Source organism: Hyposmocoma kahamanoa, unplaced genomic scaffold (genome assembly GCF_003589595.1).
Source record: "Hyposmocoma kahamanoa isolate Upper Pololo Valley unplaced genomic scaffold, ASM358959v1 88, whole genome shotgun sequence".
Classification (NCBI taxonomy): Eukaryota; Metazoa; Arthropoda; class Insecta; order Lepidoptera; family Cosmopterigidae; genus Hyposmocoma; species Hyposmocoma kahamanoa.
The window spans coordinates 18,135,534-18,163,204 of NW_020654466.1; the positions used below are offsets into that span (position 1 = coordinate 18,135,534).

The 27,671-nt window shown below is 35.3% G+C and overlaps 2 protein-coding genes across 2 annotated transcripts in view; both read right to left on the reverse strand.

The window, feature by feature from the left end:
* Positions 1–4,383, reverse strand: part of LOC113235721 (differentially expressed in FDCP 6-like) — a 41,057-nt gene extending 36,674 nt beyond the window's left edge. Inside the window, exon 1 of the mRNA XM_026471590.1 lies at positions 4,276–4,383. Within this exon, the coding sequence (XP_026327375.1) occupies positions 4,276–4,368 (93 nt within the window). The 5' untranslated portion in view covers positions 4,369–4,383. The remainder of the gene's footprint in view (positions 1–4,275) is intronic.
* Positions 4,384–19,270: 14,887 nt separating this feature from the next.
* LOC113235656 (E3 ubiquitin-protein ligase RNF25) lies at positions 19,271–27,382 on the reverse strand. Its single transcript, XM_026471484.1, has 7 exons — positions 27,237–27,382; positions 26,847–27,153; positions 24,128–24,346; positions 23,883–23,999; positions 22,955–23,071; positions 21,366–21,502; positions 19,271–20,937 (listed from the first exon to the last, which is right to left on the reverse strand). The coding sequence occupies exons 1-7, from the start codon at positions 27,257–27,259 to the stop codon at positions 20,877–20,879; spliced, it is 981 nt and encodes a 326-aa protein (XP_026327269.1). The 5' UTR covers positions 27,260–27,382; the 3' UTR covers positions 19,271–20,876.
* Between the last annotated feature and the right edge of the window lie 289 nt (positions 27,383–27,671).

The following is a 27,671-nucleotide window of genomic DNA, read 5'->3' on the forward strand; positions in this document are numbered from 1 at the left end:
TATAAAAATAAGTCTTAAGTGGAGTAGAAATTTTTATCTCTTAGCCATGACATTAGCTTACGTTTGAACTTAAGATTATAATTTATCGATTTTATGTCTGACGGTAAGGCGTTATATCTTTTCACACATTAGCCCCGCATTGTTTCTGGTAATAACTTAATTTGCTAGTACTATTATACACTAACTTGTCTAGGTTTCTTACATTTATATTATGAATATTCCGACTCTTTTTAAAGAGCTTAGGTACTGTTGTAGTTATCGAGTGCTTAGGTTTTCGCGATTGTTACACATAGGAAATGAAACTAATTAATAACTAATGTAACTATAGTGAAAAAATAGGGTGGTTTGCATCAATATTAGACATAACTGGTTGAAGACTGTACCACCTCAGTCAACCGTGACCATGGGACCTGTAAAGGGCCCGAAACGTCGCGTCTCGGTTTGTTTGAAAAAACAAATATACGCGATTTAAATCCGGAAAAATAGTTTCATTTCCTACTATTGTACTTTACAAATTTTGACACTTCAAAAATTTACATGCACGGCAGCGGTAAGATGATAAGCGATTTCATAATTAAAGTGATTTGTCTTGTACGTAGGATGGGCTATAGTTACATAATATACAGCCTGTCAAAATATGCCATTGTAAATTGATAAAATCTTTTATTTGCATCATGAACATTTGACATTTTGCATACTTTAGTGTGCGGCCTGGCGTTCGTGATATATAAGCCACATGTAATCATAAGAACGAGACCCTTTAATCATGGAGAAAGTATTCGTATAAAAAACGTGCAATTTTACGCTCAAAATTTACGAGCGGCTGGGAATAATAAACCTCGAATTTCCGTTGTGAAAGTGCGAAGGCAATTGTGGAATTTTTCGGTGGCCGGTAATTAGCGAAATTAGTTTTTATTGCGTAAGTGCAAAGGGTCAAGTCGCTGTGAGAAACTAGGCTTGCGCATACTTAGGCAATTTGTCGCCTGGTGCACAGGTCGTGCGTTAAGACTCTAAGGGTCGTATGCTAGAACTCTATTCAATGCTTAAGTCAGGATTGCACTGGCAACACAAGCACTGGAAATACGACCCTAATGGCAAGGACTTGAGTATGATTTTCAGTGCTCACTGCAATACTCAAGTTCTGATCTGAGTATTGAGTAAAGTTCTAGAATACGGCTCTTAGGGTCGTATTCCAGAATTCTACTATCGCGTAATAAGCAGAAACAGGGCCTAAAATGGCAACACTGTCAAAAGTTAAATAGATCTCACAACACTGCAAGACTGAGCCGGAAGTCAGAGTATCAATTTTTATATTATTTTTATTTTTTATTTATAGCACTTATAATAAAATAAGACAAGTTAATCTTTTATAAGTAAGACATTTATTATTAACTTACTTAAACTGGAGTATAAATTGTCTGAAATAAATTACCTATCCTTATTTTTATTATTATATTTTTTTATCAATGCCATTGGGGTGTCTTTCTCCTCATGTGGTAGGCTTGAAGCGTTTAATAAAAAAATTAGGCCCTTTAACATTTTGCAACATTACGAGGTCAGTGTCTAAATTGAAGTTGTTACAGTTCAATGAGTGAAGTATTTCCACGATTTTCTCAAGTAATTTAATGATCAGATCATAGACAGGTTTATTGCTTAATACCGCACCTTTCGCACATTTGCAAAATGAATTTGTTTATATATAGCAAGTGACTGGGTAAATAAGTCGTGCTCCTGGTGGTAAGCGACACGCCTGTCGATAACAATTGCAATGCCACTTAGAGCTATAATTCGCAAAGATCTCAGGGGCACTGCCACTGCGTCCGTCAACCTGAGCCATAAGCTGACAAGTCCTGTGTCTGTAATTCCACGAGCACCCTTACCCTTCCAAACCGGAACGCAGTAATGTTCAAATTACCGCTTGGCGATAGAATTAGGTAAGGTGGCACTTCCCTGGACGAACTCTTTCACAAGGAGCTCTAGGTACTGCTACTAAAATAACTTTTTGGAGTATATTATATCAGGGGTTTTTTAAATTTTAATTTTTTTTAAAGTTCTGAATGCACAAATTTAACGCGTTGTTACCAAATTAAAATAACATGCACGCGATCCACAAAATACATAAACTATCTAAGTATTTCAAACTTGTGCCTTACATCTGTTACATGGTGTATAAATTTGCGGTATAACCACTGAGCTGTGACCTTATTATTTTCGCGAGCCAATACTATCGCTTCATTGCACTGCACAAACATGACCCAGTCCATATCCGGCTCGAAGGACCTTTGGCTAGTAAATTGTCAAGTCTCATATTTATTTCTTTATTTTTTGTGAACGATATATAGCCGCTGGCAGCTGAGGGTCTCGATTTGTGTGTATTACAAAAGAAAATGACGAATAACAATGTTTCATAATAATTTTATGAACTTGTGAGCTTTTGTAATAACCTTAACTGACGCATAGGGTGTAAGGTTTTTTCATAATTCGAACAAAATTAAAAGGAACCGGAACACATTCAGCCTTATGATTTAAAAAAAAGCTATGATTGACGTAAAGATCGAAACAGAAAGAAATACTCCTTCGATCTGATTGGACTCGAACCAGTGTCTGTTGCCGTGCAGGAACCACCGTTCTTACCGTTCATAAAATTCATCGTGATATAATACGATATAAAATAATTTGGATTAGTTTATCAAAGTAATTGTTCAGTGTTGTTCATTTATTCATATTTCACAAAATTAAAATACTCAATTTATTTCAAACACCAAGAAAATCCTTACAAAAATTTAAAAAAAATATATAAATGTAATTTGGGATATTTAAAAAAAATTAACGACTTTCAAAAGTATTTTCATTTCTAAAGTGGTAATGGTTGTATTATAATGACATAATTCTAATTGTTGTAATTTTACATTCAATTTTAATTAAATAATCGTTTATTTGTAATATTGCTGTTTAATTTCCTCGCAATCGAAGTGAAAAGCAGAGTGTATAACTCGTTCATAAAACCCATTTTACCCTCGACTTAAGTATCCTATATATAGGATGTACTTGTCTCCGTTCCATGACGCGTTTTATGCACTTGTTGTACAATCTACTATTTATCACATGCCGTACCCGGTGGTAAAAGAATCAAGAAGTATGAAGGCAATTGGCAGCAATTAACACGATTACCCGGTCGCTATGGAGAGTTCAATTAGAGAAATTATGAAAGGGAGTGTTCTATTCTGAACGGATACATCGTTATGCTAGCGAATTATGACAATTAATAATTCATTAATATAAAATGATCAATTATAAATAGGAAACCAAAATAGGGAAAAATCTATGCAAATGCGGTTTGAATTATTTGTTGTTTACAGCTCATAATGTAGTTCATATAATCTATTTACTTATTGTTTGCTGTGGTCATTTGGCCAGTCTTAATATTATTTTGTTTTTAGAAAATTTCGGTCAGTCAAGACCATGGGGCATTTATAGGGCCCGAAATGTTGATTTATTTGTAAAAAAAACAAACGTAAGTGATTTAGACCCGAAAAAATTTTTTCATTTCCTACGTGTAAAAAGCGCGAAAGCCTAAGAATTCGATATTATTATTATATTTAGATTTTATTGTGTCCCAGAATAACGAAATGAATTCGAGGTACTACCCAAAACACTTACTGTCTATTTGTTCCTAAAATTCATTGTACCCATGCCTTGACCTCGAGACTTCCTATAGTACAATGTTATTTTCATAAATAATTATAACATTTGAAATGTTTGATATAAACTATTATAAAAATTCTTTTGTTTAGTGTCTTTGTAGTAAAAATTAAGAAAAGCAGAATTTACACTCGGGTTAAAACAACAATATCACAATTCCAAATATCTTATGTGCAAATAATAGTTTCCTTTCTGCGATAAGCAATCTAGTCTCTTGATAAATTGGAACGTTTAGACAATGATTAATACGAATCACTATTACTGTAAATACCAAAAAGACTATCAGCAAATAGTAAACATTATAGTACCTATACTATAGGCTGTAAGTCACAGATACACAATATTATGTGTATAAGCGTTATTTAAAGACAATAGTTTGTGGGATAATTAATTAGAACGCTAGACTAGGCTCTGTATAGAATCTTTAACTTTTTATGTTTTGTTTGCCTTACTTTTGTAACGGGCTTCGTGAACTTAATTAAGTTTAATAGTAAGTACGACGCAAAGTTATAAGAAAGAAGTACCTACTTACTTACCGAAACTACTACTTACTAGGTATGTGGAAGAACTTACCTTCAATTTTGATTTATGAACCACATCATTATTTTGTAGCGAATCAAAAGCATGCCAGATACAATTAGTAACGTTCTTCAGTAACGTAGACATTTTCCACCAATCACGTTCTCACATTACTTTTTTGAATTTCGAGTTTATTTTTTTAAGTTTAAAAAGTGAACGCGGCGTGCACCTCTCTCGTGTTCGGTATTCAAACTGACGATGCGGGACGAAGGCGAGGAGGCGCGCTATCAAGTCAGAGGAAGTAGGTGAAGCGGAACAATGCGTAACATGACGTAGGGTTGTCAATTTTTATTATTATTCAATAACATGGTAAATAAACAAATAAAATAAAATAAACATTATTTTGTACACTTTTAAGTTGGGTACGTTAGAGAAATAATGAAGATTTAGTAGCAGCAAAAAAATTTTTTTTTGTATGGAGAAATATACATTTTATTTTTTATCTCAAAATATACGAAAATGTAATGTGCGTGGGTTACTTACAGTATAGTTCCAATCATTTTCTATGTAGAACAAAATAATACGTCTGCATATACTTGCGGTTTTGTAAGTAAAGGTGCGGCAAAATTGCTAACTCTTTTATATACTTTATTAACGAAATATATGAGCTTTTAGTGTAATTTAGAGAGCGCTATAACAATAACATGAAAGTTAAGTAGAAACTAGTATATTGTGTTAAAAAATAAATAACAAATCTTAAATTTTGACACCTATTTTCTGGTAAAGCCGCAAGTATTTGCAGATGGATTATTTTTTTGTTGATAGAGAATGATGGACCTATATTGTAAATAAATCACACACATTACATTTTCCTACATTTCGATATAAAAAATAAAATGTTTATTTCTCGAAACAAAAAACTACAAACTTTTTTCTCCGAAACTATCAACTTTTCAAGAAATTATACAAGAATAAAATTAATAAAATAGAATTGTTAGGAACGTTATTATCTATCATATAAAAAAAAAATCCTCGATACTCCACAAGTTATTCCTATGTCCAAGGATTATCCACTTGGGCCCACTGTGTGGCGTCGCAACTGTTATGGATAGCCGTGTCGCTTACTACCAGGCGCATGGTTTGTTCGTTCTATCACTTAGTGTTATAAAAAAAAAGAGAAGTCTTAGAGACAGTTCATAATTATAATTAACAAGTAGGGAAGATGGAAGAAAAGTTCTCCAGTGGTGACGTCGAAGTAATGGAAGACGTAGGTAGTACCAACCTTTCGGATCCAGACAGCCGTTAGTTTTAAAGGTTGGAGGCAAAGACCTATGTTCATGAGCGAACCTTTGACGAATAAAGATGGTGAAATATGCAGAACTATAAGCAGATTAAATAAAAATGATTTTTAGTTACTTAGGTGTAATTGGAAACAGTTTCTCAATCGAGAGCTTGTTTTTACGTTTCGGAAAATCGACTTCCACTATAGGTATAGGTACCATTTAAAATCCGCATTGTTCTTTGAGTATTGGACGATGACCAATTTAATCTTATATACCATTGACTTACAAATAAATGGACGACGGGTCTAATACAAAAACCACGAAAAATATGTCCCAAGTCAACCTATTCGAAATTTAAATTGTAATGTCATCGTAGTATCGCGCTGTCAGTAGAACAAATGAAGACTAAAGCGGAGTGTCGCGCTCTGTATACGATTTTAGCGCCTTACAAGTGCGGACACTTTTTAGCGCGGACCCGACGTCCATATAATTGTAAGTCAATGTTATATACAAAAAAAAAAAACGATGACTGTAAGGCTCAACTCACACTGGCGCAGAAGTATAAGTCGAAGTAAAATATATAAGTCGAAGCGTAAGAAGGCGAGCACCTTTAATTTTTTTTTAAGATTCTAAATGTAACTGCAATTGTTGACAATTGTTAGGGCTATTTATTACCAGTATAACAGTTGCCCTGAAAAGTTGAATAAATATAATTTTGAAATAATTTTTGGAACATGATACCAATAACCTCTGAACATAACGCATGTACGAAACCCAAGCAACCCAAACAAGTACGCGTATGATAGTGCTTTCACAAATTTTTGTATGAAATATTTACAAGTAAGTATTACATTTTTTTTCAACAAAGATCTTTGTAGTTTCTTTATCCGTAGACAATCGACAACAATTTGTCTAAATTGTTTGTTGGAAATGTGAAAATTTGTATCATATAGTTTGCATGTCCTTGGAGCTCTGTTACGTTAGCGAAGAGGAAGGTGTAACAGAGAGTAGTAACTGTAAAAGCCTTTACATTTCTTCAAAGCTCAGCAACACAAAATCGTAATGTAACAACATCGTCGTGTCCTATAAGTTTACACTTACTTTATACTTCTTTAATTAAATGAGATGTCAAATTTTTGACCTTCAAAATATTATTGCCAGGCCATGACAACAATGTACCGGTTGTATTATTTATTATGTAATTGTGTTATATTGTATGTATATGTAAGTGCTGTATGCTGTAATTTGTGAATAAATAAGTAACGCCGTTACTTAACAACGTTGCAGTGATAAGGCCGCGTTTTACCTTCGACTATTTACGTCGAATCGAACATCCATTCATGTCCTCTCTCTTTAAATTTTATTAAATGCTCTTTGTTTCTTATGAGTACGATGCAATAATTAAATAAAGACTTTCATAAATAGTTCTCGATTTTATTTTTTTGAATATTTGAGTTTATAAAAAAGGTGATTAAAACATCATATTTTGACTGCCTAAATGCCTAGTCAAAAACGATCTCAGAAGTCTCGTTTTTCCCGGTATTTTTGTTTTTCCACATTGTCTTTATATAATCAAAGATTATCTATAGTGAAACAATTCTCTTATTTATGTGGCGTTAAGGATACTATAATAAAATAAATGTAATAAAATAATCTCCACATTTGGAGCCCGTTTAACATACTATCTACTTAATAGACATCTTGAACACACGAGTGGTCTACAAAAAGGATATCTAAGCTGTAATAAAGTATTGTAAGTAGAGTCAAGAGAAAAATGATTTTGAAACGGTTCTAATAGTCATATTACAGAATCATACCAGAAAGTCATGATTAATCGATAATATGAAAGTTTGGTGCAAGCAGCACTGGATATATCGAAATATTAGTAAATGCTTACAAGGTTTGTATCTATCATCATAAGCGGTAAAAGTTTCCATTCTAGTTGCAGTAGAGCACCTTGTAAAGCCTCCACCACTGTATGTAACGTTGTTGGTCAATGAAACGCTTGTCTTTTTAACTGTAGAGACTATATTATAAATAATTTAAAAAAAAATACGCAAACAGAACAGAGCGGGGCCATTTAACATACAGTACAGTACCATACACCATATACCACCAATACACCACCCTCCCTCTGTATAAAATGTGGAGGGTCTTTTCTTGTATTTATTCACTTTAATATTTAAAAATACATTCATATCTCTAAAGTTATTTTTTACGCCGATAATATCCTGTTTTTTTCACATTCTATTTGTTTTTTTGTCGTCATTGGATTCGACTAAGGTGTAACTGGCTGGTAAAAGTGGCTACTGTACACTCACAAATGAGGGGCTATTTTTGCTCTCCTAACTCCTTGTGAAAGAGTTCGTCCAAGGAAGTACTGCCACCTTATCTATTCCTGCCGCCAAAAGTAATATGAGCATTACAGCGTTCCGGTTTGGAAGGGTAGGGGTGCTGGTGAAATTACAGGCACCTGAGACTATGTCAACTTATGTCTCAGGGTGACGGGCGCAGTGGCAGTGGCAGCATTGCGATTTAAAGCTCTGAATGGCACTGCAACTGTTATGGATAAGTGTGGCGCTTACCACCATGCGCACGACTTGTTCGTTCGAAATATTACCGACATTTACCGGTGGTTAACGTTTTTAAAAATGTCATGGGCATTTATGCGAATAGAGCCTGGGCTATCTTGAATGAAAAAGTATTCAAATGTTGTTAAAATTTACAGCTCAATTTAATTAGTTGTTTTGGTAGTAACATTCCATCATTTTAATTTTCGCCCTTCAAGTGACAATTAAAATCATCTACTCGTGGTTCGAAGACAGGTACAGGCTCCCCGTCGGGAACCGAACTCAAAACCTCCTACATAGGAGGCAAACGCTTCCCAAAGAGAGATTCCGAGGAGGTTGATAGGTATGCGTTACAATGTCAAGTAAAATTAAGTTTGAATACTAAAAAGGAATTTCACTTGCATTAACATTTGCAGCCATCCAATGCATCTCTGGCAGTCAAAAACAATTTAAATAAGCGTCCTCATGAGTCATGCGCAGACGCAGAAGGCGAAAGCACGCAAGGCCGCGGTGTTATGATGAGTAATATTACGGGTATCGATCGATGCCTTATCGAGATATTAAATGACATTGGTGAGATTTTTGGAAGGCTTACAGCAACTTTCAATTGTTATTGAAAGTAATACACAGTTTGATACAAAACAATAAAGAAAGAAGAAACATTTCTATAATGTACAATGCGTTCTTTTATAAACAGGACGTGAGCGTCACTGGTCATTTGCATCGGTCAGATACGCAAGCATTGCCGGCTTCCGCAAATCGTTCAGAGCATCAAGTACGACTCTGTCTCTGTATATTAGAGCGTAATTTAACGATGTACTTTAATCATAACGCATTTAATATGTTATATTAGCATATCGTCGGGGATAGTGCTATTACGCGTAACTAGCATTGGATTACGTGTTTCCATTTAGGTAATTTAGTGGCCAAATCAAATCTGCGTATATGTCGTGGCAACTAAATTAGCGTGATTTACCGGAATCTGTTATTATCAGTCCGTAGACAACATAAATTAATGCTTACTGTGTAAAAATGAAAATCGTAGCCATTGACATAACAAAGTAATAACGATAATCTCTCTCTGTAAAATTGGGTTTAGCGCAGATACGTTACCTTTTACCGATGTTACATACGCGGGTTTGCACTATCCCCGACGATATTACATTATTTAAAAAGAAAATAAATTACGATTACAAAATCAACTTCAGAAATTCTAAATAAAATACGGAAATTCATTAATGATTTATTTAGTAATTATTTGATTTGATGATTTCGTTTGAAGTTGATTTTATTAGATAGTTAAGTTATTTTTTTCATTTGTCATTGAATTTGATTTCATTATCACCGCAACGAGAATGCGTAAAAAAGACTTAGGGTCGTATTCTAGAACTCTACTCAATGCTCAAGTCAGGATTGCACTGGAAACACAAGCACTGGAAATACGACCCTAATGGCAGGGACTTGAGTATGATTTCGAGTGCTTTAAACCATACTCAAATCCTGACTTGAGCATTGAGTGGAGTTCTAGAATACGACATGCTACCTACATTATTTGCGATTAGTGGCTGAAAGAGTGAAAATAAAGCTCAGAAAAAGATAATTGTTTAAAAAAATTAAAAGTAAACAAGCGCGTTTAAAAAAAATGGCAGGTTTTTGTAGTTACAGTTAAGTTTTTGCTCGAATTAATTTTTACTATAGTGTGTCATTACATCTTGGGGTTCTTATGTAATTATTTACAACCTTTTTACGCTAATGGTTCTATAGCCAATGCTTAATAAATAAATAAACAACAATTTATAAACACGAATATGTATTATTTTTAATTTTTCAATTAATCATCTTATGTTCGCGGATAACGCGGAAGGTCGATTGACCAAACTCTACAATACAGGAACAAACCATGGATCACCATAAGGGGTATGGAAATAACGACTATCTATTCTTTAATACCTACTTGCCTTATGCAAATGTTTTCTATCTAGCGGAAAACGCCGAGGTCGTGCCTTATTCGTTAGCGGACGACCGTGCACTTTCAAATACGTAAAAGAATAATTGGTGCTCGAAGGACGGTAGTAAACACAAGCTATATAAAAATAATTTTGGTAAAAAAGAAAAACAACCTGAGCATTGAACAATGTAATAGTGACAAATTATTATTATTTATTTATTTGTTAAGAATTGGCTATAGAGCCATTAGCTTAAACAAGCAACAAACAATTAAGAAACTCAAAACGTAATAATATTTAAACTAAAAATTAATTTGTGAAAAAACTATCTACAGAAGCCCGCCATTTTTCTTTCTGACAAACAAGAATGAAACCAATAGTGACAAACACATTGTATTCTTTCTTGCGCGGGAATTGGCATATTAAATGAACGCATAAAATGGCGAGGTCTCCCCTGAAGATGTACACCACTATTTCAAAAACGCTTTGGGTTCTTTACTAACTTTTAAAGGTGCACAAGCCATTTAAATAATAATTTTGGTAAAAAACGAAAACAACCTAAGCATTCAACAATGCACTGACAATCGTACTCGAAGATGAACGAAGAGCTTTTGAAAAACATAAGACGCTTACCATGTCCTAAATAATTACTTATCATCGACTCAACATCATCATCATCAGCTTACACCCATCCACTACTGGACATAAGCCTCCCCTACGAAATTAATTATAAGAACAGGCGCTTATCAGCTAAGTGTTGAATTACTCATACACGAGGCAACTCGTTTGTACCACTCGCTTGGTTGGTTTGTCACAACACCTCATGTCATAAAAATGTCCCACCTCACACCTCACCTCATGTCACAGCCCCACACATGTTACACTGCTTCGAATTCAACAAATGCAACAATGATTGGTTCTGCACTGCCCGCTTTTTGTCTGATTTTACATCATATGATCATACTACCATAGTTCTATAAAATTAGCATTTATTTATACTATATCATCATAACACTTAAGTTATCCAATTCATTGATACCATCAAATTATGAAAATGTGCTTAATATTCTGTCTGTTAAGTAATTGCCGTAGGTGCAAACCACAAACCACATAAATACTAGTAATTATTGTCTATTTTCGTTGGATAATTTATAACCTATCAAAATTATGTTATCTTAGTACTAATGTAAGATTACGTTTTCAAATGTGTGCGTGTAGCGACACCGGTTTTGATACAAATGTTGCTTAATGCCATTTCCATTCTTTTCTTTCTTCCGTGGTGCAAACATTCTTACTACTACCTCACCTCATTTGAAATAGGGCATTGTACCGCCTCATTCTTTCAAATGAGGTACCCCTCAAACTCATTTTTATTTCATGTCCTACCCAACACTATTATCAGCCTTTCCATAAAAACAAGGAAAATATACTAACATATTAAGAGGCTGTACGGTAGAAATTTTTGGCTATCCAAATAAATGGGTGAAAACCATTGACTTACAATTATATGGACGTCGGGTCCGCGCTAAAAAGTGTCCGAACTTATAGGGCGTTAAAATCGTATACAGAGCGTCATTCACGCTTTAGTCTTCGTTTGTTCGACTGACAGTGAAGCAAGCAAAATTAGACAGTACTGCGATGACATTACAATTTAAATTCAACGTTTTAGCTTTTTCATATTCCTTGACATGTCACTACGTTTAAATAGGTTGACTTGGGATATTTTTTTCGTGGTTTTTGTATTAGACCCGTCGTCCATTTATTTGTAAGTCAATGGTGAAAACCATTGACCTTGAAAATTGGAGAAAAATATATTTTACAGTCTCTTTTAACTTTTTATTTATGAAATTAGTTTAGGTTGTGGCCTTATTGCCAAAACCAATAAATAAAAAAAATGTGACATTCTCAAATCGCACATACAGCTGGGTTATAAAGTCTTGATCGAAAAACGAAACGAAACGGTTGTTTTCTAAAAACAAACGCTTTCCAGAAACAGTTACAAGAAAAACGCTTTTCAAAAAAAAACTAACCTCCCTTCGTACTTTTCCAGGCCTAGATAGAATAGGTTGACGAAATGTTCCTGAACATTTCCGTGCTGTAGGCGGTCTAATTTGTCATACAAATATCAACTGAATGCATCTAGCTTAAGATCCATTTTACAGTGAAACGGTTTCGGACGATCCCGAAAAAACTATTTTCGGGACTTTATTTTATAAAATATAACCCAAGTTAATACTATAATAATGATTGGAACCATTGATTGGAACGAACGAATGAACTGTTCTCTATCCAGTCGCACACAAGTAACGTAACGTGTTTGCAGAACGTAACGGCATTGACAAATAACTACATACATATATAACTTGCAGTGTGAGTCCGTTTGGTTTTTTTAAAATGTCGTTGCTGTAGTAACCGTTTCTGAAACCTATATGAAAATGTTTTTTCGTTACATTGAAAGAAAGTGTTTCTTGAAATGCTTTCGGAAAATAGCGCTCAGTCCTAAATCGCACATGACATATTATTATCTCGAAATTGCTAAGTTATATTAATATTTCCTATTTAATTTCAAAGCGACGGTGTTGTCCTGTCATATTGAAATTAAATTGAATGCGAATGACATACAACTGTAGCAAAATTTTGGAGATAAATGATTAATACAACGCAATTTTGAGATACTATAGAGTATATTATGTTACTTGTCAAGTGCGAATTGTATTTTCTTGCGCGGTAATATGCAGATTTTAAATTAACGCATAACAGTGAGGTCTCTCATAAATTAAGCGTTTAAACACCACTATTTTTACAACTTGTTTTTTCACTTTGAAAAATATTACGCATGGTAATAAAACACCAATATATCTTTGGTTTATTTATTTCATCATGAATAATCTACATACAAGAGGTAAAATTACGTTACAAAACCGACAATGTACCGCCACTAGTAGCGACATTGTCGAATAAATATTGCGAGTTATTTGATTCTAACATTATTATAATGCTTAAAATATTTCAACTGCTTGAACTGATTTTTCTGTAGAGGTTGTCCGCCATTTTGACAGATTTTTGAAACGAGAATTCAGTGACCCCGCGACGAGTTATGAGCTGGTGTTTTGACGACCCTAAATATGTTGCCGACGATTGAGCAGGCATTCTTAAAGGGCGAGTGCCCATTTCTTGGTGTTGAACCCGAATTGTATTACTGGTCCTAACTATACACGAATGTACATCTGTTAATTATCTTTATAACTTGACACCCAGATTTTTCAACCTTTTGATACAAGTTTTTTTTTACAGAAAAATCTCTTCAAATATGAGTAACATGTTCAAGCAGTTAAGAATATTTAAAAATCCCAAAATTCTTATAACCTAATCATATATACTAAATTGAGATTCAAATAAATAACAAAAAAATACAATTCATTTTGCTCTACTTAATAAAGAGGTTTGAACTTTTGATATAGAGCCTGGCTTGCCGTCGGCCGGCAATTAATAAAAACAAAATGGCAAGTGAAAACCTCAAACCTCTATATTAATTTAAAATAAGTACAAAAAATATAATAAACTATACAAAAGTATACATTCAAATATTGCGTCCAGCAATGGAATGTAAAACTTGTAAGAATACAAAAGAATGCAAAAAGGTAAAAATGTGCAAACAATTTTAAATTACAACTACGTAATGGCAAGAATTATTGAAATTGTTCAATGACAATTGTTACATAAACAATACGACATTATATGGAGCAATTTGAAAAACGTGTAATTCGTGATGTCTAAGGTACGCCGCACATTAAAATTTCCAAAACAACGAAACCGCCACAAAGCACATCAACTTATCTAAAAAGTTTACAATTTCAAATTAATATTGAACTATTGAACGTGAAAAGTGTCGGATTACATTTGCTACGTGCTTTCTACATCAGCTTACTTTTCTAAGTTTCTACCCTTCGCCCTTGCTACAATTAAATAACCATAACGCTCGAATACGATGGTGCATACCTGACTCGATTACACAATTTTAAATATCAGCCCCACACAATATCGCCGTACCGTGCTTACGGTAGCTCTTATTCTAAACGTTGCTAGGGTATTTACTAATTATTTTAATTTATCAAAGTATAATATATAAGGTCCTAATTCATTAGCTGACGCACTTGTTTGGTACATACAACAAAAGAACTTTTACTATGAAGAATCCTTTGAAATTGCGTAAAAAAAATTAAATGATATGAAGCGACGCCGACGGGATGAACACATCGCACGCTTGATAGTAAACGAAAAGCCTATTCATGACAGTTGCAGTGCCACTCAGAGTTTTAAATCGCAAAGATCCGAGGGGCACTGCCACTGCGCCCGTCACCCTGAGACAAGTTGACAAGTCCCTTGTGCCTGTAAATTTTACACAAATTTTCTCACAAGGAGCCCTACTACTAATAAAACTTGTTATCGTTTTGTCACCGTAGACTTACAAGAACCGATTTCAACTCACAGTTTGTCATCTGACTAGATAATAATAATGAGCACAGTATGTACAATTGTGGATGTTTTTAATCGGACTCGATAATCAAGCAAGTGGACAAAGTTTATACATTGACAACGCACGCAAACCGCTTAGTTGCAATTACCTAATTATTGGGACATGTGATACGAGGAGTCGACGCAGTAGAACGTGGTTCCTGCACGACGCTGCCGTCTGACACTGGAAGCTTCGCTCTGACTGCCCTTGTCACGTAGATTTACATTGTTTCTTTTTTTTTTATTATTAAATATTGTGTTTGGGTTTTCGTCTTCGTACATAAATCTTAAAGATGACTCTGATCAAAGATCTGCCAGTCGTTTTTCAAGCCAATATATGAAATCCTACCTACCTACCTACTCGATCCAAATGCATGAAAAATGGGTTTAATTTTTCGGATACGTGGCCTTAAAAATACGTCAGCTAATCAATTAGGCTCTTAAGTTAAAATGGCAAGTGAAAGCTAATAGGCACGGTAATTCACTTGATGTGGTAATAAATTTGAGTTTTTAGGTTTTCGCAATTGTTACACATTGAAAATAATATTTTTTCAGACCTAAACTGAAACGTTGGTTTGTTGAAAAAACATATACATACACGATTTAGGTCCGAAATTTTTTTTTATTTCCGGTTTTAGTAGACAGGGCGAAAGCGCCATTTCGAAAAATTTTACATACGACCATGTTTTTGGTTTTAACGACTACTTACGTCCTGTTTTAAAATGCAATTTTGGTTTTAATTGAGTTTTAAAATGGAATTTTAAACAGAACGTAAGTATTTTAAAACAGTCGTGAAAAACAAACATCTGACCTGATTATTATTTTTAATGGCGCTTTCGCCCTTTGTACAAAACACCGACGAGTTCTAATGGATTCTTCAAAATGGAAAATATTTTATAGGATGTTTACGGGTTTCAGGGACGCCTCTGCAGGGGGTCCTTCGGCACTCCTTTTGCGGGTATGCGAGGACGCGGCAGACGCGCACCCGCTTCGGCGCAGACGTACGGGGAGAAGGCGAAGGCAGTTCGCTGCTCGCCTGATCCCCTAGTGAGGCCAACGGGCTCTGGATAGGGACTCCGGAGCCTGCATTGCACGGCCTCACTCGTCTTGGTGGCGGGTCGGAGGACAACTGACCTACCCCTCCGTTGGCGCGGCAGCCCTGGCGCAAGCTAGGGCGGCCGGGCGGCGTCGTGGTGAATGTGCACCGACCCCACGGCGCCGACTCAACCGGCGGGAGGTAAACCCGGGGGGGTTTTAGTGGGGTAGGCCCTCCAGTCTGGAGGGAGAGTCCCCACACAACCCCTGAGTCTCCCTGGGCTCAGGGGTATCTATAAAGATTTCCCCCCGCAAAAATAAAAAAAGGGGTCCTTCGGCATCACTACATGCAAGCGCATATTGACAGCAATTACGCCACGGTATCCCTAGGTACGACGCGGCATTCCTAGGCATGTCGAAGCATACCGTTGTGGCTCTTGTTTGCGGCTGGCCTCTTCAGATCTCTACCTCCCTCGCGCTCGGCGTCCCGAAGTTTACCGATGTATCCCGAACACTGCCGAAGCATCCCCAAGGCATTTTGGAGGTGGTTGGCTCGGTATCCCTAAGCTTAGTTTTTGTAGCTATGACCATTTTCATTGGAATTTCAAGTATAATGCCATATCACCTTTCGTCGCCTAAAAATCCTTTACCGAGCTTTCCCGTTAGAGGGTGCCGGGACTAAGTCTGCTGGATACCACCACATGACTAGGTAGTAACAACTACCGGTTTCACAGCTTGCAACAGCAAGCTGTGAAACCGGCATTACTTCTAAGCATTTTGGATTAGTGGAAGTTTTAATTTTCACCATATGGGCTAAAGCGATATTATAGAACTCGTTGAGTTTTTACTTTGACGTATATAACAATAATTTGTAAATACCCCAACATTTCCGTAAACGCACATTTTGTTCTAATTTAAAATAGAAAAAAGTACAGTCGCGCGCTAATTACACATATTGCCTTTCCACTGCCATTCTAAAGCTATATTTCTGCGACTGACAAAAAACAACAACCTAATTCACATAATCTAAATCGTAGAATAGAATTCATGAAAAATAACAAGATAGAGTTAATTAATAAGATCATTAATGAATATCATAAATTGTATGAAACTGCTTTCCGGTGGAGAGCAAAATCAACACACACATTATATTTAAATCTATTATTATAATACTTGATTGAATCACTGTCCCTTCACAAGATATACGTTTGCAAAATATTTGAAATCGATTGCAGGTCTGGTCGCGATATTCAATAATGCAAGATAAGTTCGTTCTCAGGCTGTACATTAAATATCACCTCTCTCGCCACTAAGTGACGTATCTTAGTTAAAGATGTATATACCTATAACATACACCAGATTTTTTTAGATTACAGTACAGCCCCCTACCGGTGTCATTTAAGTCTGTTTGAAAAAAAAACGTAAACGTCAAATCCTATACATTTTGGTTATATTCAATTATGGAATTAATGATTTGTTATTTGTTGATAATTTCATTCTTGAAATTGTTTATATAAATAAACGACAATGTGAAGTATACGTATACATTTTCTTTGAAAATAATATTTCATAATTTTTTTAGTACAAACTTTTGAACGATAACTGTATACATATTTATGGTGTAATATTGGTATTGCTATTTTGAAATTAAACTCCACTTGAACGTTTTTTATATGTGAGTATGTTGGACTTGTGTAGGAAACTGTTTCTCCTTAAGCCCTAGGGATCTTTTGGTACCGAAACAGTTGGAGCAGAGGAACTTGGATTGTTGTTGATTTGACATGCTATTTGCATTTCACAATTGGTATTTGTTTGGAATATGTATGTTATCTTTGTTGTTGGATTAAGGAAGAAGTCGTACAAGTTGCTTAATAGTTTGATTTTTGAAAATGTTCTGGATTTAAAGTTCAACGGTTAGGGCGCCTCAAATTAGAAATTTATAGAAGCGTTGTTACAGTAATGGCGCCACTGTGGTGCTGCAGCGGCGCCACTATAAATTTTTATACAATATTCAGAATCGCAGTTGCAGCGCCACCGCCGTGACACACGCGCGACACTTTAGCAGTCACAATTAGTGAACGATAAGTCTGTCTTTTTTGATGATAGAGTGAAATGACATTTGTATTTTTACCAGTTTCGTAAAATTTTAAATAGTCATGTAGTTGTCGTCGACAGTTTTATCGATAGAAGGGAGGGAAGAGGGTAAAATTTTGCCAAAAATGTCTGAACTGTTCACAGTTCGTAATTATTAGTTTTCATGTTACGATGTCCTAATAATTACTAATTGCATTATTGTATTCTTTATTCTTATTTTGACAGTTGGTCTATTGTTATCAAAATCAATCTTTCGTCATACACATTTTAATAACGACTGGAGGATTTGATTATTTATATTAAATTAAAATGAGAAACTTTAAAATGTCTCCTATTTGTATTTTTAACAACACATACTCCTAAATTTAGTGTATGAATGAATTTTCAAGAACTAACATTTCAAATGAACCTGTGCCCAGCATTAGGACGAATATATGCTGAAGATGAATAATAAAACTAGTTCGCAAATTTATTTCATACGCGTAACCAACATTCAATCCATAGTCGATAGAATATATTTTATCGACTGCAATCACTACCTGCTTGCAAGCGGGCAACACTTTTGCGCAATTAACTGTCATTTTATTTCACCCTCAAAAAATACAGACTATAAATTATTGAAGACCCCACCATTTATCCACCAAAATGCAGCCAAGAATGCTACGTCACAGCAACCAAAAATATATAGATATTTTTACATCTAAAAGCTGCTTACACAAAATAATGAAATACACTTGGTGAAATATAGATAGTGGGCCTGATAACCGAAAGAGCAGTAATTCAATCAATCTTGTTTGACACAGACATGTAATGATTAAAATATTTATGTTGTATTACTAAGTGACTAGGTAATCTCACATCGAAGACTATTTATTTAGTTAAAATTGGTTGTGTCGCCCCACCCTTGCTTTTCTACTTTCCTAGCATACTTACTGAACACTACTTCTAACTTATCTGTCATGGGTAGTAACAGTGCCAGTTAATCTGACGGTTACAACCGGGAAGTTACTTTCTTTTACCTATAACGGACATGTTGACGGCACGGTACGTCCTATTTACCATGTGAAGTTGTTTTCATCATCTTTAGACGTAAAAAGATATATTACAAAATGTAGGGATAATACAATCTGGCACAAAGCTATACAAACTGTCACTTGTAAATGTCGTAAGGCAATATTTTTATCAAACAACTATGGCAGTTTGTATATGTTCAGATGTGGTCCATTGTACATGAATACATGAATAAATAGACAACTACTCTTTCTAGAAAAACATTTGGTAAATGGGACGGGCTTGTTTGACAGTTAGTGTTCTCAAAGCATATTGTAAGGATGGCTAGAGCGAGGACCAGCGCCTAAACAGGGCGAGACCGGACGAAGTCCCATTACTATAGAGGTGTGTTCAAAATAACCAACAGGAAATTTGACTAAGCCGACCAAATTACGAAGTTCTATTGGTTGTTTTAAACACACTTGTTCTCATCTCCGCTTTGGTGGATACTCCGAAGGTCAGAAGGCATATAGATTATTTTTTATATTTTTCTTTATTGTTTTCGAGTAAGTATAGTATTAAGTTAGATTTGTGGCTAAAATATAATACAGATAAAGTGTAAATACTTCATAAAAGAGGGAAACTAAAGAGTGTATTTTTTATAAAAATAAATTTATTATACTGACGACACTTAACAATTAGGAACCCTGAATGTTTAATTTAAAATTTAATTTTAGCTATCAACAAAGTCTCTTTGAATGAACAACAAGGTAAGTCTTTAGGGTTAAAAATACAAAACGATGAATTCATAATTATGAAACCATCCTTTCAGATACCATTTTCAGTGAAGTGGCAAATTGGACGGCAAAATCTAATATATCAGGGCCCTGAGCTGAGGGGGACCTGTGTTAGGAAATAAAAGTTTTTAAATGTCCTAATTGGACTTGAATAAACAAAGACATGCCGCCTTTTAGCAGCGATACAAACGCGTGTTTCAACCGCGCGATTGCATCGCGACTGAATCGCTGCAGATGTGCTGCTAAAAGTCGGTGTGTGTAACCGCTATAAACTCTACAGAATTCCTCGGAATATACCGCCAAGTCAATGTCCTGACTATGCTTTGATAGGCAGTGCAAAGAATTTAATCTATTTTTGCTGAATTGAACGCCAAAAATGATTTTGTGGACTTCAAATTGTCATACCAATTTAAATAAAACTGAAAATAGTTCACCTGAAAGGACGCATAATCACAGCACGATCAACAGACAACTATCAAAATAAATATCTAACGAGAAAACGTAACCATTTGGCACAGTAAGAGTTTTGATATGGTCGTTACTTAAGAATAGAATAGGGATAAGTATTGTACGATAAAGTTTTGTTAGGTATATCGTCAGTCTCGAAAGATTTGGTATCCGGTACCCTGTTTGTTTGTTTAGTACATTCGGCGCATAGGTGCTCGCTCTAAAGTCCATCTTTTTATCATTCTGAAGAATGTTAACAACCTTATAACTATCATTACAATCATTCATACAAACATACCGTGGTAAAACCCGAGTGTTTAAATATATCCGCTTATTTCTTAAGAACGATTGGTAAAAAACAGTACTGCTTTCTTCCGTACAACAGAATGTTGCGGTGAGTAAGATGGTCGTTCGCAAGGTTGCCGCATTGTTCATGGCACATTTCAAATAGCCCGATTTTGCATTAATAAACTCATCGTTACTAATGTTTTCCGACGCGTTAGTGTTTTTTGTGTTATCTGTAAAATTACTTTGAAACAGTTTTTTAATATCAAGTGATATTGGACTGATTGCAGATTTTTTTCTTTCAATGTCAACATCAGGTTTCAAATTGCAAATATTTGATGCTTTCCCCATATTTGGACATTTCGCAAATGTATCTGACAAACTCACTCGCTCACTTTTTGAATCAAAGCTCATGTTAAGATCACACGGCAAAATAGCTTCCTTTGCCTTTCCATTGAAAAGTTTCTGTTGAAACGGAACCCAATGGATTCTTTCCAATTCAACATTACCTTGTGAATACTGTTTACTTCTAATATGGTAATGAGCCTGATATCTTGACCTCAAATAGGTCAGTGTATTGGAGGCTAGTTCGGAAGCAGTACCTGTTTTCAGCCAATAGCGTTGTGTGGGGGTGGGGCGAGGCTGGGGGGAGGGGCGCTAAGCGATGGGGGGCGCTGCGTGTCTGTCGGCGGGTCACCGCGCAGCGCCCGCGCCGCGGCCTCGACGCCCAGGCTTGCCGCGGCGGTTGAAGCCCCTGAAGAAATCAAATGTCATTCAAGTGTGCAGTCACTTTGCGGTCACTGTATTGATCAAAATAAATCACTTTGCAGTAAGAGATTTGAAGTTCTCGCGGAAAAAAAAACTCGATCTTTATGATATCAAGTGACGGGACGAACGAGTCGTGGGCCTGGTGGTAAGCGACACGCCTGTCCACAGTAGCAATGGCATTCTGAACTTTAAATCGCAAAGATCTGAGGAGCACTGCGCCCGTTACTCTGAGACATAAGTTGACAAGTCCCATGTGCCTGTAATTTCACCAGCACACTTACCTTTGAAAACCGGAACGCACTAATGCTTACAGCAGCTGCTTGGCGGTAGTACTTCCCTGGACGAACTCTTTCCCAAGGAGCTCGTCTGCTACTAAGAAATTTCTCGTTTTTGAATCAGGTTCAAAAGTGTTACCTGTATGGCACGCGGCGTGTGGGCTCGGCGGCGGCGGCGTCGGAGGCGCTGGCGGCTGGCGGCGGAGCCGGTCGAGGGGCTACAATGGCCGCTGCCTTGGCGCCCTCTGCGGAGCTCGACGACCCATTAGCAGCCGCCTAGAGACCCAACAACATAACCCACTTAAGTGAAAATGCCACTTTCACTACACCAAGTAGTGTTTTCGTTGGCAAATGTTTGGGTCAAACGCTTGTGAAACATTCTGCAATATTTGTCAAATCGATACCAATGAAGAATACACCAAATTTATTTTTTGGTTATTTTCTGGTCATTTTTGTAAACAACCATATTTATTTACTAAAATTATGCTTTCCGAATTTAGTAAAAAAAATAAAGAAACAAAAAACAAAATTCGAAAATAAAAATAAAAAAGACGAATACAAAATTCACAAAGAAAAAAAATAAAGAAACAAACACAAAATAAAAACAGAAAAGGTCCAAAAAATTAAGTATCGAAATCATGTAAATAGCAGTAACTTAACATTTTAAAATAAAAAAGAAAAACTTTTCATTACAGTATTAAGTACAGTGAAATTGTGGTAATTAATGTAAGTAATTTTGTATGGAATAGATACTTTTTAAAGTATATTTTTGTCCATTAAATAGTCAATAATTGGAAGTCAGTGATGTCAAACGTATTCTCCGCATACATTAGTTTTAGCTAATTTAGTTAATTAGAAAATAGCAATCCTATTGCTGGTTTCAACAAAATCTCTTAGTTCCATTTCCTTGAAGGTTTAACTATTATTCAATATTGAATTTCACATTATGTATAACACCATCTTTTACTTGTCAAATCTAGAGACACAGCACAGAACAATAAATACACTACAAGCGCTCATTAAGCGTGGCACGTGTGCCAACAGTACGCGGAGCTCGACGTATTGAGCTCAGTCCGCCATTTTCGCTTTGTAGTTTGTATGTTAGAGTCGTGACAATTAATTATCTCACGCAAAACATCGAAAATCGTGAAAAAATACCTGCCCTACATGACGCACCTGTAATATTGTCCATGGCATCGGTATTGTTTACCATGTTAGATTTTTTATTTTAAGAAACGCAAGTATAAACCTTATACCGCTTCAATGTGGTCTTTTTTTGGAGAATGTTAATAGGTGTTATTCGTTCGTCGTCTCGTAGCGTTTTAGCTAATAGCTACTATAGCCGCTAGATGGCAGCACATTGCATGAAATTTCAATATAAAATCAAAACGTCGTATCTTGCAATAACAGGTATTGAACTTTCAGCGATATGCCAACTGGGTAAAGTTTAAATTATATTAACAGTGCAGAATTTACGGTCAATCATTAACAAGATTTGATAGACTTTAACATGTGATTGTGTGAGTTTTGACAGCGATTCTGATAGTTATCGAGGCTTAGGGAACTTCCATTGTTTTTTTTTCTTCCATGAGACTGAGTGTTGCTTAAAGTATCATTAACATAAATGGACATATATGAAGCAGATAAATTTATTTTTATATTTTTATATTATATTTACATTTTTGGTAGGAATTCCTAACACTTAAAAATGAAAGTAAAAAGACGTACGTCATGATCGGCGGGAGTAGTGATGGTTAGCGGGGGTGGGCCGGTGTCACCGACGCCGACCACGCCGCCTTTAGCAACCTGCTGCGCCAACAGCGCCGCCATCTTCAGCTGCAGAGCCTGGGATATCATGTATTAAGTATAAAAAAAACAAAAAAAGACATACATTGTATTGTAAACTTTTAGTAATATTTTTATTTTGTAACTTGCCTAAACAAATTATTATTTTTATTGATACAAACATCGAACAAAATTTTTTTATGTGCTTATTGCAGATCTTTTTGAGAATCTTATAAAACAAATAAACTAAAAAAATAAAAATATTTTACGATAGCAATAAGCACATAGTCGATGTTATTTAAAGATTTTTATAGTTATAGTACTATAAGCGGAGTGTTAATTTGAAGCGATGCCAATAGATGGCGTTGACTGTTCAATAAAACGCGATGTTAAGATTTTCACTCTGCACTTTTAAGCAGTTTACAATGAATAGAAATGTAAATTCATAGCATTTGCTGTCCTTGGTGAGCTGTACACCAAGGACAGCAAATGCTATGAATTTACCTTTGGATAATTGAAACTTGTGATAGAGTGCGGGTTGTTTAAGTATGCCAACTGGACTACCAGTCGCACTTATTTCGTGAAAGTATAGATATACTACGCACATTCTTCCACGGAGTGACCATTCGTCCTCCTGAATTTTGTATATAAATATTTACTATACTGGAACACATTACCCTCTCAACAAGTTGCTAGTTTTTATGCACGATATTTATTGCTGTTTCAATTAACAAAACTAGCAAAACTAAATTTAATGTGAAATCCGATTTTTATGATCATCAATAAACTCTCACTTTACGATCCTGGCGGCCATAAAATTACAAAATTTGGAGGCATGAGACCTTAGGAATCTGAATTACGATTCCTGTACCTTGAGTTCAGCAGTCAAGCGGAACGGTGGGGCGGAGATGGAATCCACAGACGGCGGGGCAGTCTTCAGAGCATCCACATCGCATTGAACATTGCTGCGACATACCGGGCACGTTTGCTATAAATAAAAAATATAAGTACTTTTTTATTAGTACAATTCCAGTATTATTTTGTATAGTAAAAATTTCGGATAACACCCAAAGTAACCCTTTTATATTCTAATCTCCAGACTGATAACCTTCTTACCTGGTAAGGGGGAGCCGAGATCTTCTGCCAATGCGGCAGCTTCTCTACTTCTTCCTCATAGTTCTCCTTGCCAGCAATGAGATGGCTTGCGAGGCAGCGAGAGTGAAAATAGTGGTAACACTGCGTTTTTATGAAAACGTCGCCCTCAGCAAATCCGTAAAGGCAAATGACACATTGCCCACTAGGCAAGTTGCTCTCGGTCAGGTTCTCACGTATCAACTGGAATAAAAGTGAAAAGCCTATGTAATAATAATGATATTATAATTTTAGAAAGTATAAATGAAATATTATTTATGGCACTGCCTACATTATTAGACTATAATGCCTTCTATTCATACTAGCTTCGAGCTTAGCTCTCGCTCACGTAGATTACAAAGTACTATCATAGGATATATATAAGAACTAAAAGCAAGCTTGGTATAGAATAATAGACCAAGTTTGCTTAAATTAGTTTAGATAAGCAAAGGCCTATTTATATATACATCCACATATAGCTTTCATAATAGTGACTTCACTGTGCAACAAGCTTCCAGTCAGTATTTTATATTTGTAAATTTTTTTATAATTTATTTTTAGATTATTGGCCTCCTAGTAAATAGGAAGTTTATTATTTACGTATGTATGCTAGATTGTTGACCTCATTGTCACTTTCCATCAAAATGAAATCTGCAAAAAACTAGTGGACTGTATGATTGTGTATTTGGTAGTTTTCTAAGCAAGTTCACAAAATTTTATTGAATAAATTTAACACGAACCAAAAAATCAAAATATAATACAAAACCCACGTCAATCAAAACAATAAAAAATAATTAAAAATACTAAAGTGTATGCAACATGCACAGTACTTCTTTAAAAGAAAATGGTTTTTTGTGTTTCATTTTATATCAATCCAGGAGTGCTATACAATTTACCTAGATTTGGCTCCTATATGTAGATGTGAGCAAACTCTATGCTCATTCATATTGTATGTTTGTTAATTTTGTTTATTCCTAATAAAAATCTTTTGTACATAATTAAAATCATTTCTACTTAACTCTATTGACAGCTGTCATTCTTTGTATACCTGAAGCCTCGCATAACGTAATGGCGGTAGATATTCACAAAAATTACGATTATACAAAAACTACTAAACAATTTCACCTGAAAGAAACTATTCTATAATAATGTAGTGTTTTAGTTGATGAGAAACTCAAAGTGATTTATCAATTCATACTATCACAATTTCTCGCCAAAAATACACACAAGGGAAAATAGTAGGTGGTGATTTAAATAAATAATTTTCGAAAATATTAGGCAACTTTGACAAATACGTAATAACTAAAAGTAATATATACTGTAGTAACTTTTTGAAATGTTGAATATATATCTAAAACCAACAACAATTGTCAACCAACAATTTTGAAAATGAAATTACTCTATTGCACAAACAAGATGTCACAAGTATTATATGACTAAAGAGCACATCACACACACACACACACGCACACATACTCTCATATACACACATCTGTCATAACTTAAGTTAAATATTAGCATATTATTGTTTCCCCCTCAGTTAATTTTTATTTTGCACCTTTCAAATGGTTTGCTATATTACATATGTATATTAGGTACCCATCCAATTGTGCCTCTATCTCTTGAGATACAGGTTTTACCAAATTCAAGAGTCAGGGTCGTCAATTGCTACTTCCTGTTCCATTTTCTGTAAGTAATTGTATTTCTGATGTTGCTGTATAACTTGTAATTGTAATTTTTGTAAACATTTTGTGGAAATAAATAAAAAATAAATCCTACTTGTTTTTTTGTGCAAACCGTTACACGTTATAATGATTGGGGAACACCATAATTATTTTTTTAAATTGCTAGTGGTTATGCACAGATTCATATATGTGTCGAGCCTTCGGACATGTTGTGTTGTGTGTACGAATTCAAACGCATTCTGAGTCTAAAACTTCATTTAATATTTCACATGGTAACCTATCACAAACTTTTTTTTAAATAAACTTTGTTCAAATTTTCATTACACTGAAAACCGAATTAAAACCAAACCTTGTTCTTTCAGGACATGTTGGATGTTGATCGCAAAGACACAATTAGGTACGGTTAGGTTAGGTTTAAAAGAAAAAACATTTTCCTCTCTAAATTACTTCCGAGGTTATGAAAATTTGAGCAAACATTATTTCTGGAAAATGTCATTTCGGACTACTGATAGGTAACTATTTATAACCATGATAGGCAAATAAATAAATAAATAACATTTTATTTATTTATTTATTTATAAATAAATAAATAAGTCATTGTTGACCAAAAGTGTTACTTATCCCATTCTGCCTTAACCACTGTAACAGAAAGTAAATAATAATAATAATAATGCACACACTCTACATAGCCCCACACTAGGGAAACCCTGTGTCATGGGTACCATGGATACACACATAGACAACCATAAATGACACTCAAACTTGCCACGAAATAAATGTAGGCCATACAAATATTTCTTCCAGACCGGGAACCGAACCTGGGACCTCTAAGTGTCAGTCCGGCACGGTAACCATTTGACCACAGAGATGGGTTGCAATTTTGAACATTATTAAGTTGGAGATTTCTGCCAGAATTTATAAAAGTATAGCAGCCTTTACTTTGTATTGTATTAAGTGTGTCTGTGTGTCACTCAGCATTATTAAATCTGCATATAAAGGTAAAAAGAAGATAAGCTTACCCCAATGAGTTCAAAGACTACAGGTTGTCCAAGACACTCCTCTAACTTTTGCTTCACCTGCTTTTTGATTTCGTCCAATATGTCGTCATCTAGACCTCTTGGATTCCTGAGGAACACTTCAGGGCTTTTCTCAGGGTAGCCCGGAGTCAGTTTCACCTCAAGGGTCACACAGACGAACTGTTGATCTGTGTTATCCCCAGTCGATGGATGGACGATGGTTTCGATGATCTCCGGGACCCCGTCCACCATTTTTATTTTCACGTCGTCCATCAAAATGGCTTGCAAAGCCTCCACCTCGTCGGTGACCCTATAGCATAGAGATAATAAAAATAAACAGCTAAAAAATACTCTAAATAAGCATTATCACAAATGTAACGAGAAAATACACACCTTTCGTCAATACTGATCGACATGGTGAATAAAATATGGCCGGGACGAGAGCTAGGATGTACTATTAATTTTATATAAGTGCATTAAGTTCAGGCAAGCGCAATGCAGATGCTGCACACAAACAGCTGGGACGTTCACCGAAATCGGGCACAAAAATCAATCATGATCATGCCACCGCTGTCAGAACACAGATTAGAAATTTCCGCCGCCTCACCTTGTCAGTGTGCGCACGTTTACGAAGTATGTTAGCAAAAATAAAATCGACAAGGCTGGCATTGAATTGTGATATTTAATTACCGATGAAATGTGATTCCGTTTGTTTTGTAATTAGATGTTTTGCTGTTTTTCCCACACCACCGAATAGAACAGCACGGCATTGTTAGAGATGTTATCTTTATTACAATAAATACAGAATATTTTTTGGAATATACGGAG

Excerpts from the sequence above, each read along its gene's own strand:
- LOC113235656 (XM_026471484.1), bottom strand. The coding sequence starts at position 27,259 with ATGTCGATCAGTATTGACGAAAG. Across the intron at positions 27,154-27,236 it reads TCGATCAGTATTGACGAAAG|GGTCACCGACGAGGTGGAGG; the intron begins GTGTGTATTTTC and ends TCTATGCTATAG. Across the intron at positions 21,503-22,954 it reads CTACTCCCGCCGATCATGAC|GCGGCTGCTAATGGGTCGTC; the intron begins GTACGTCTTTTT and ends TTGGGTCTCTAG.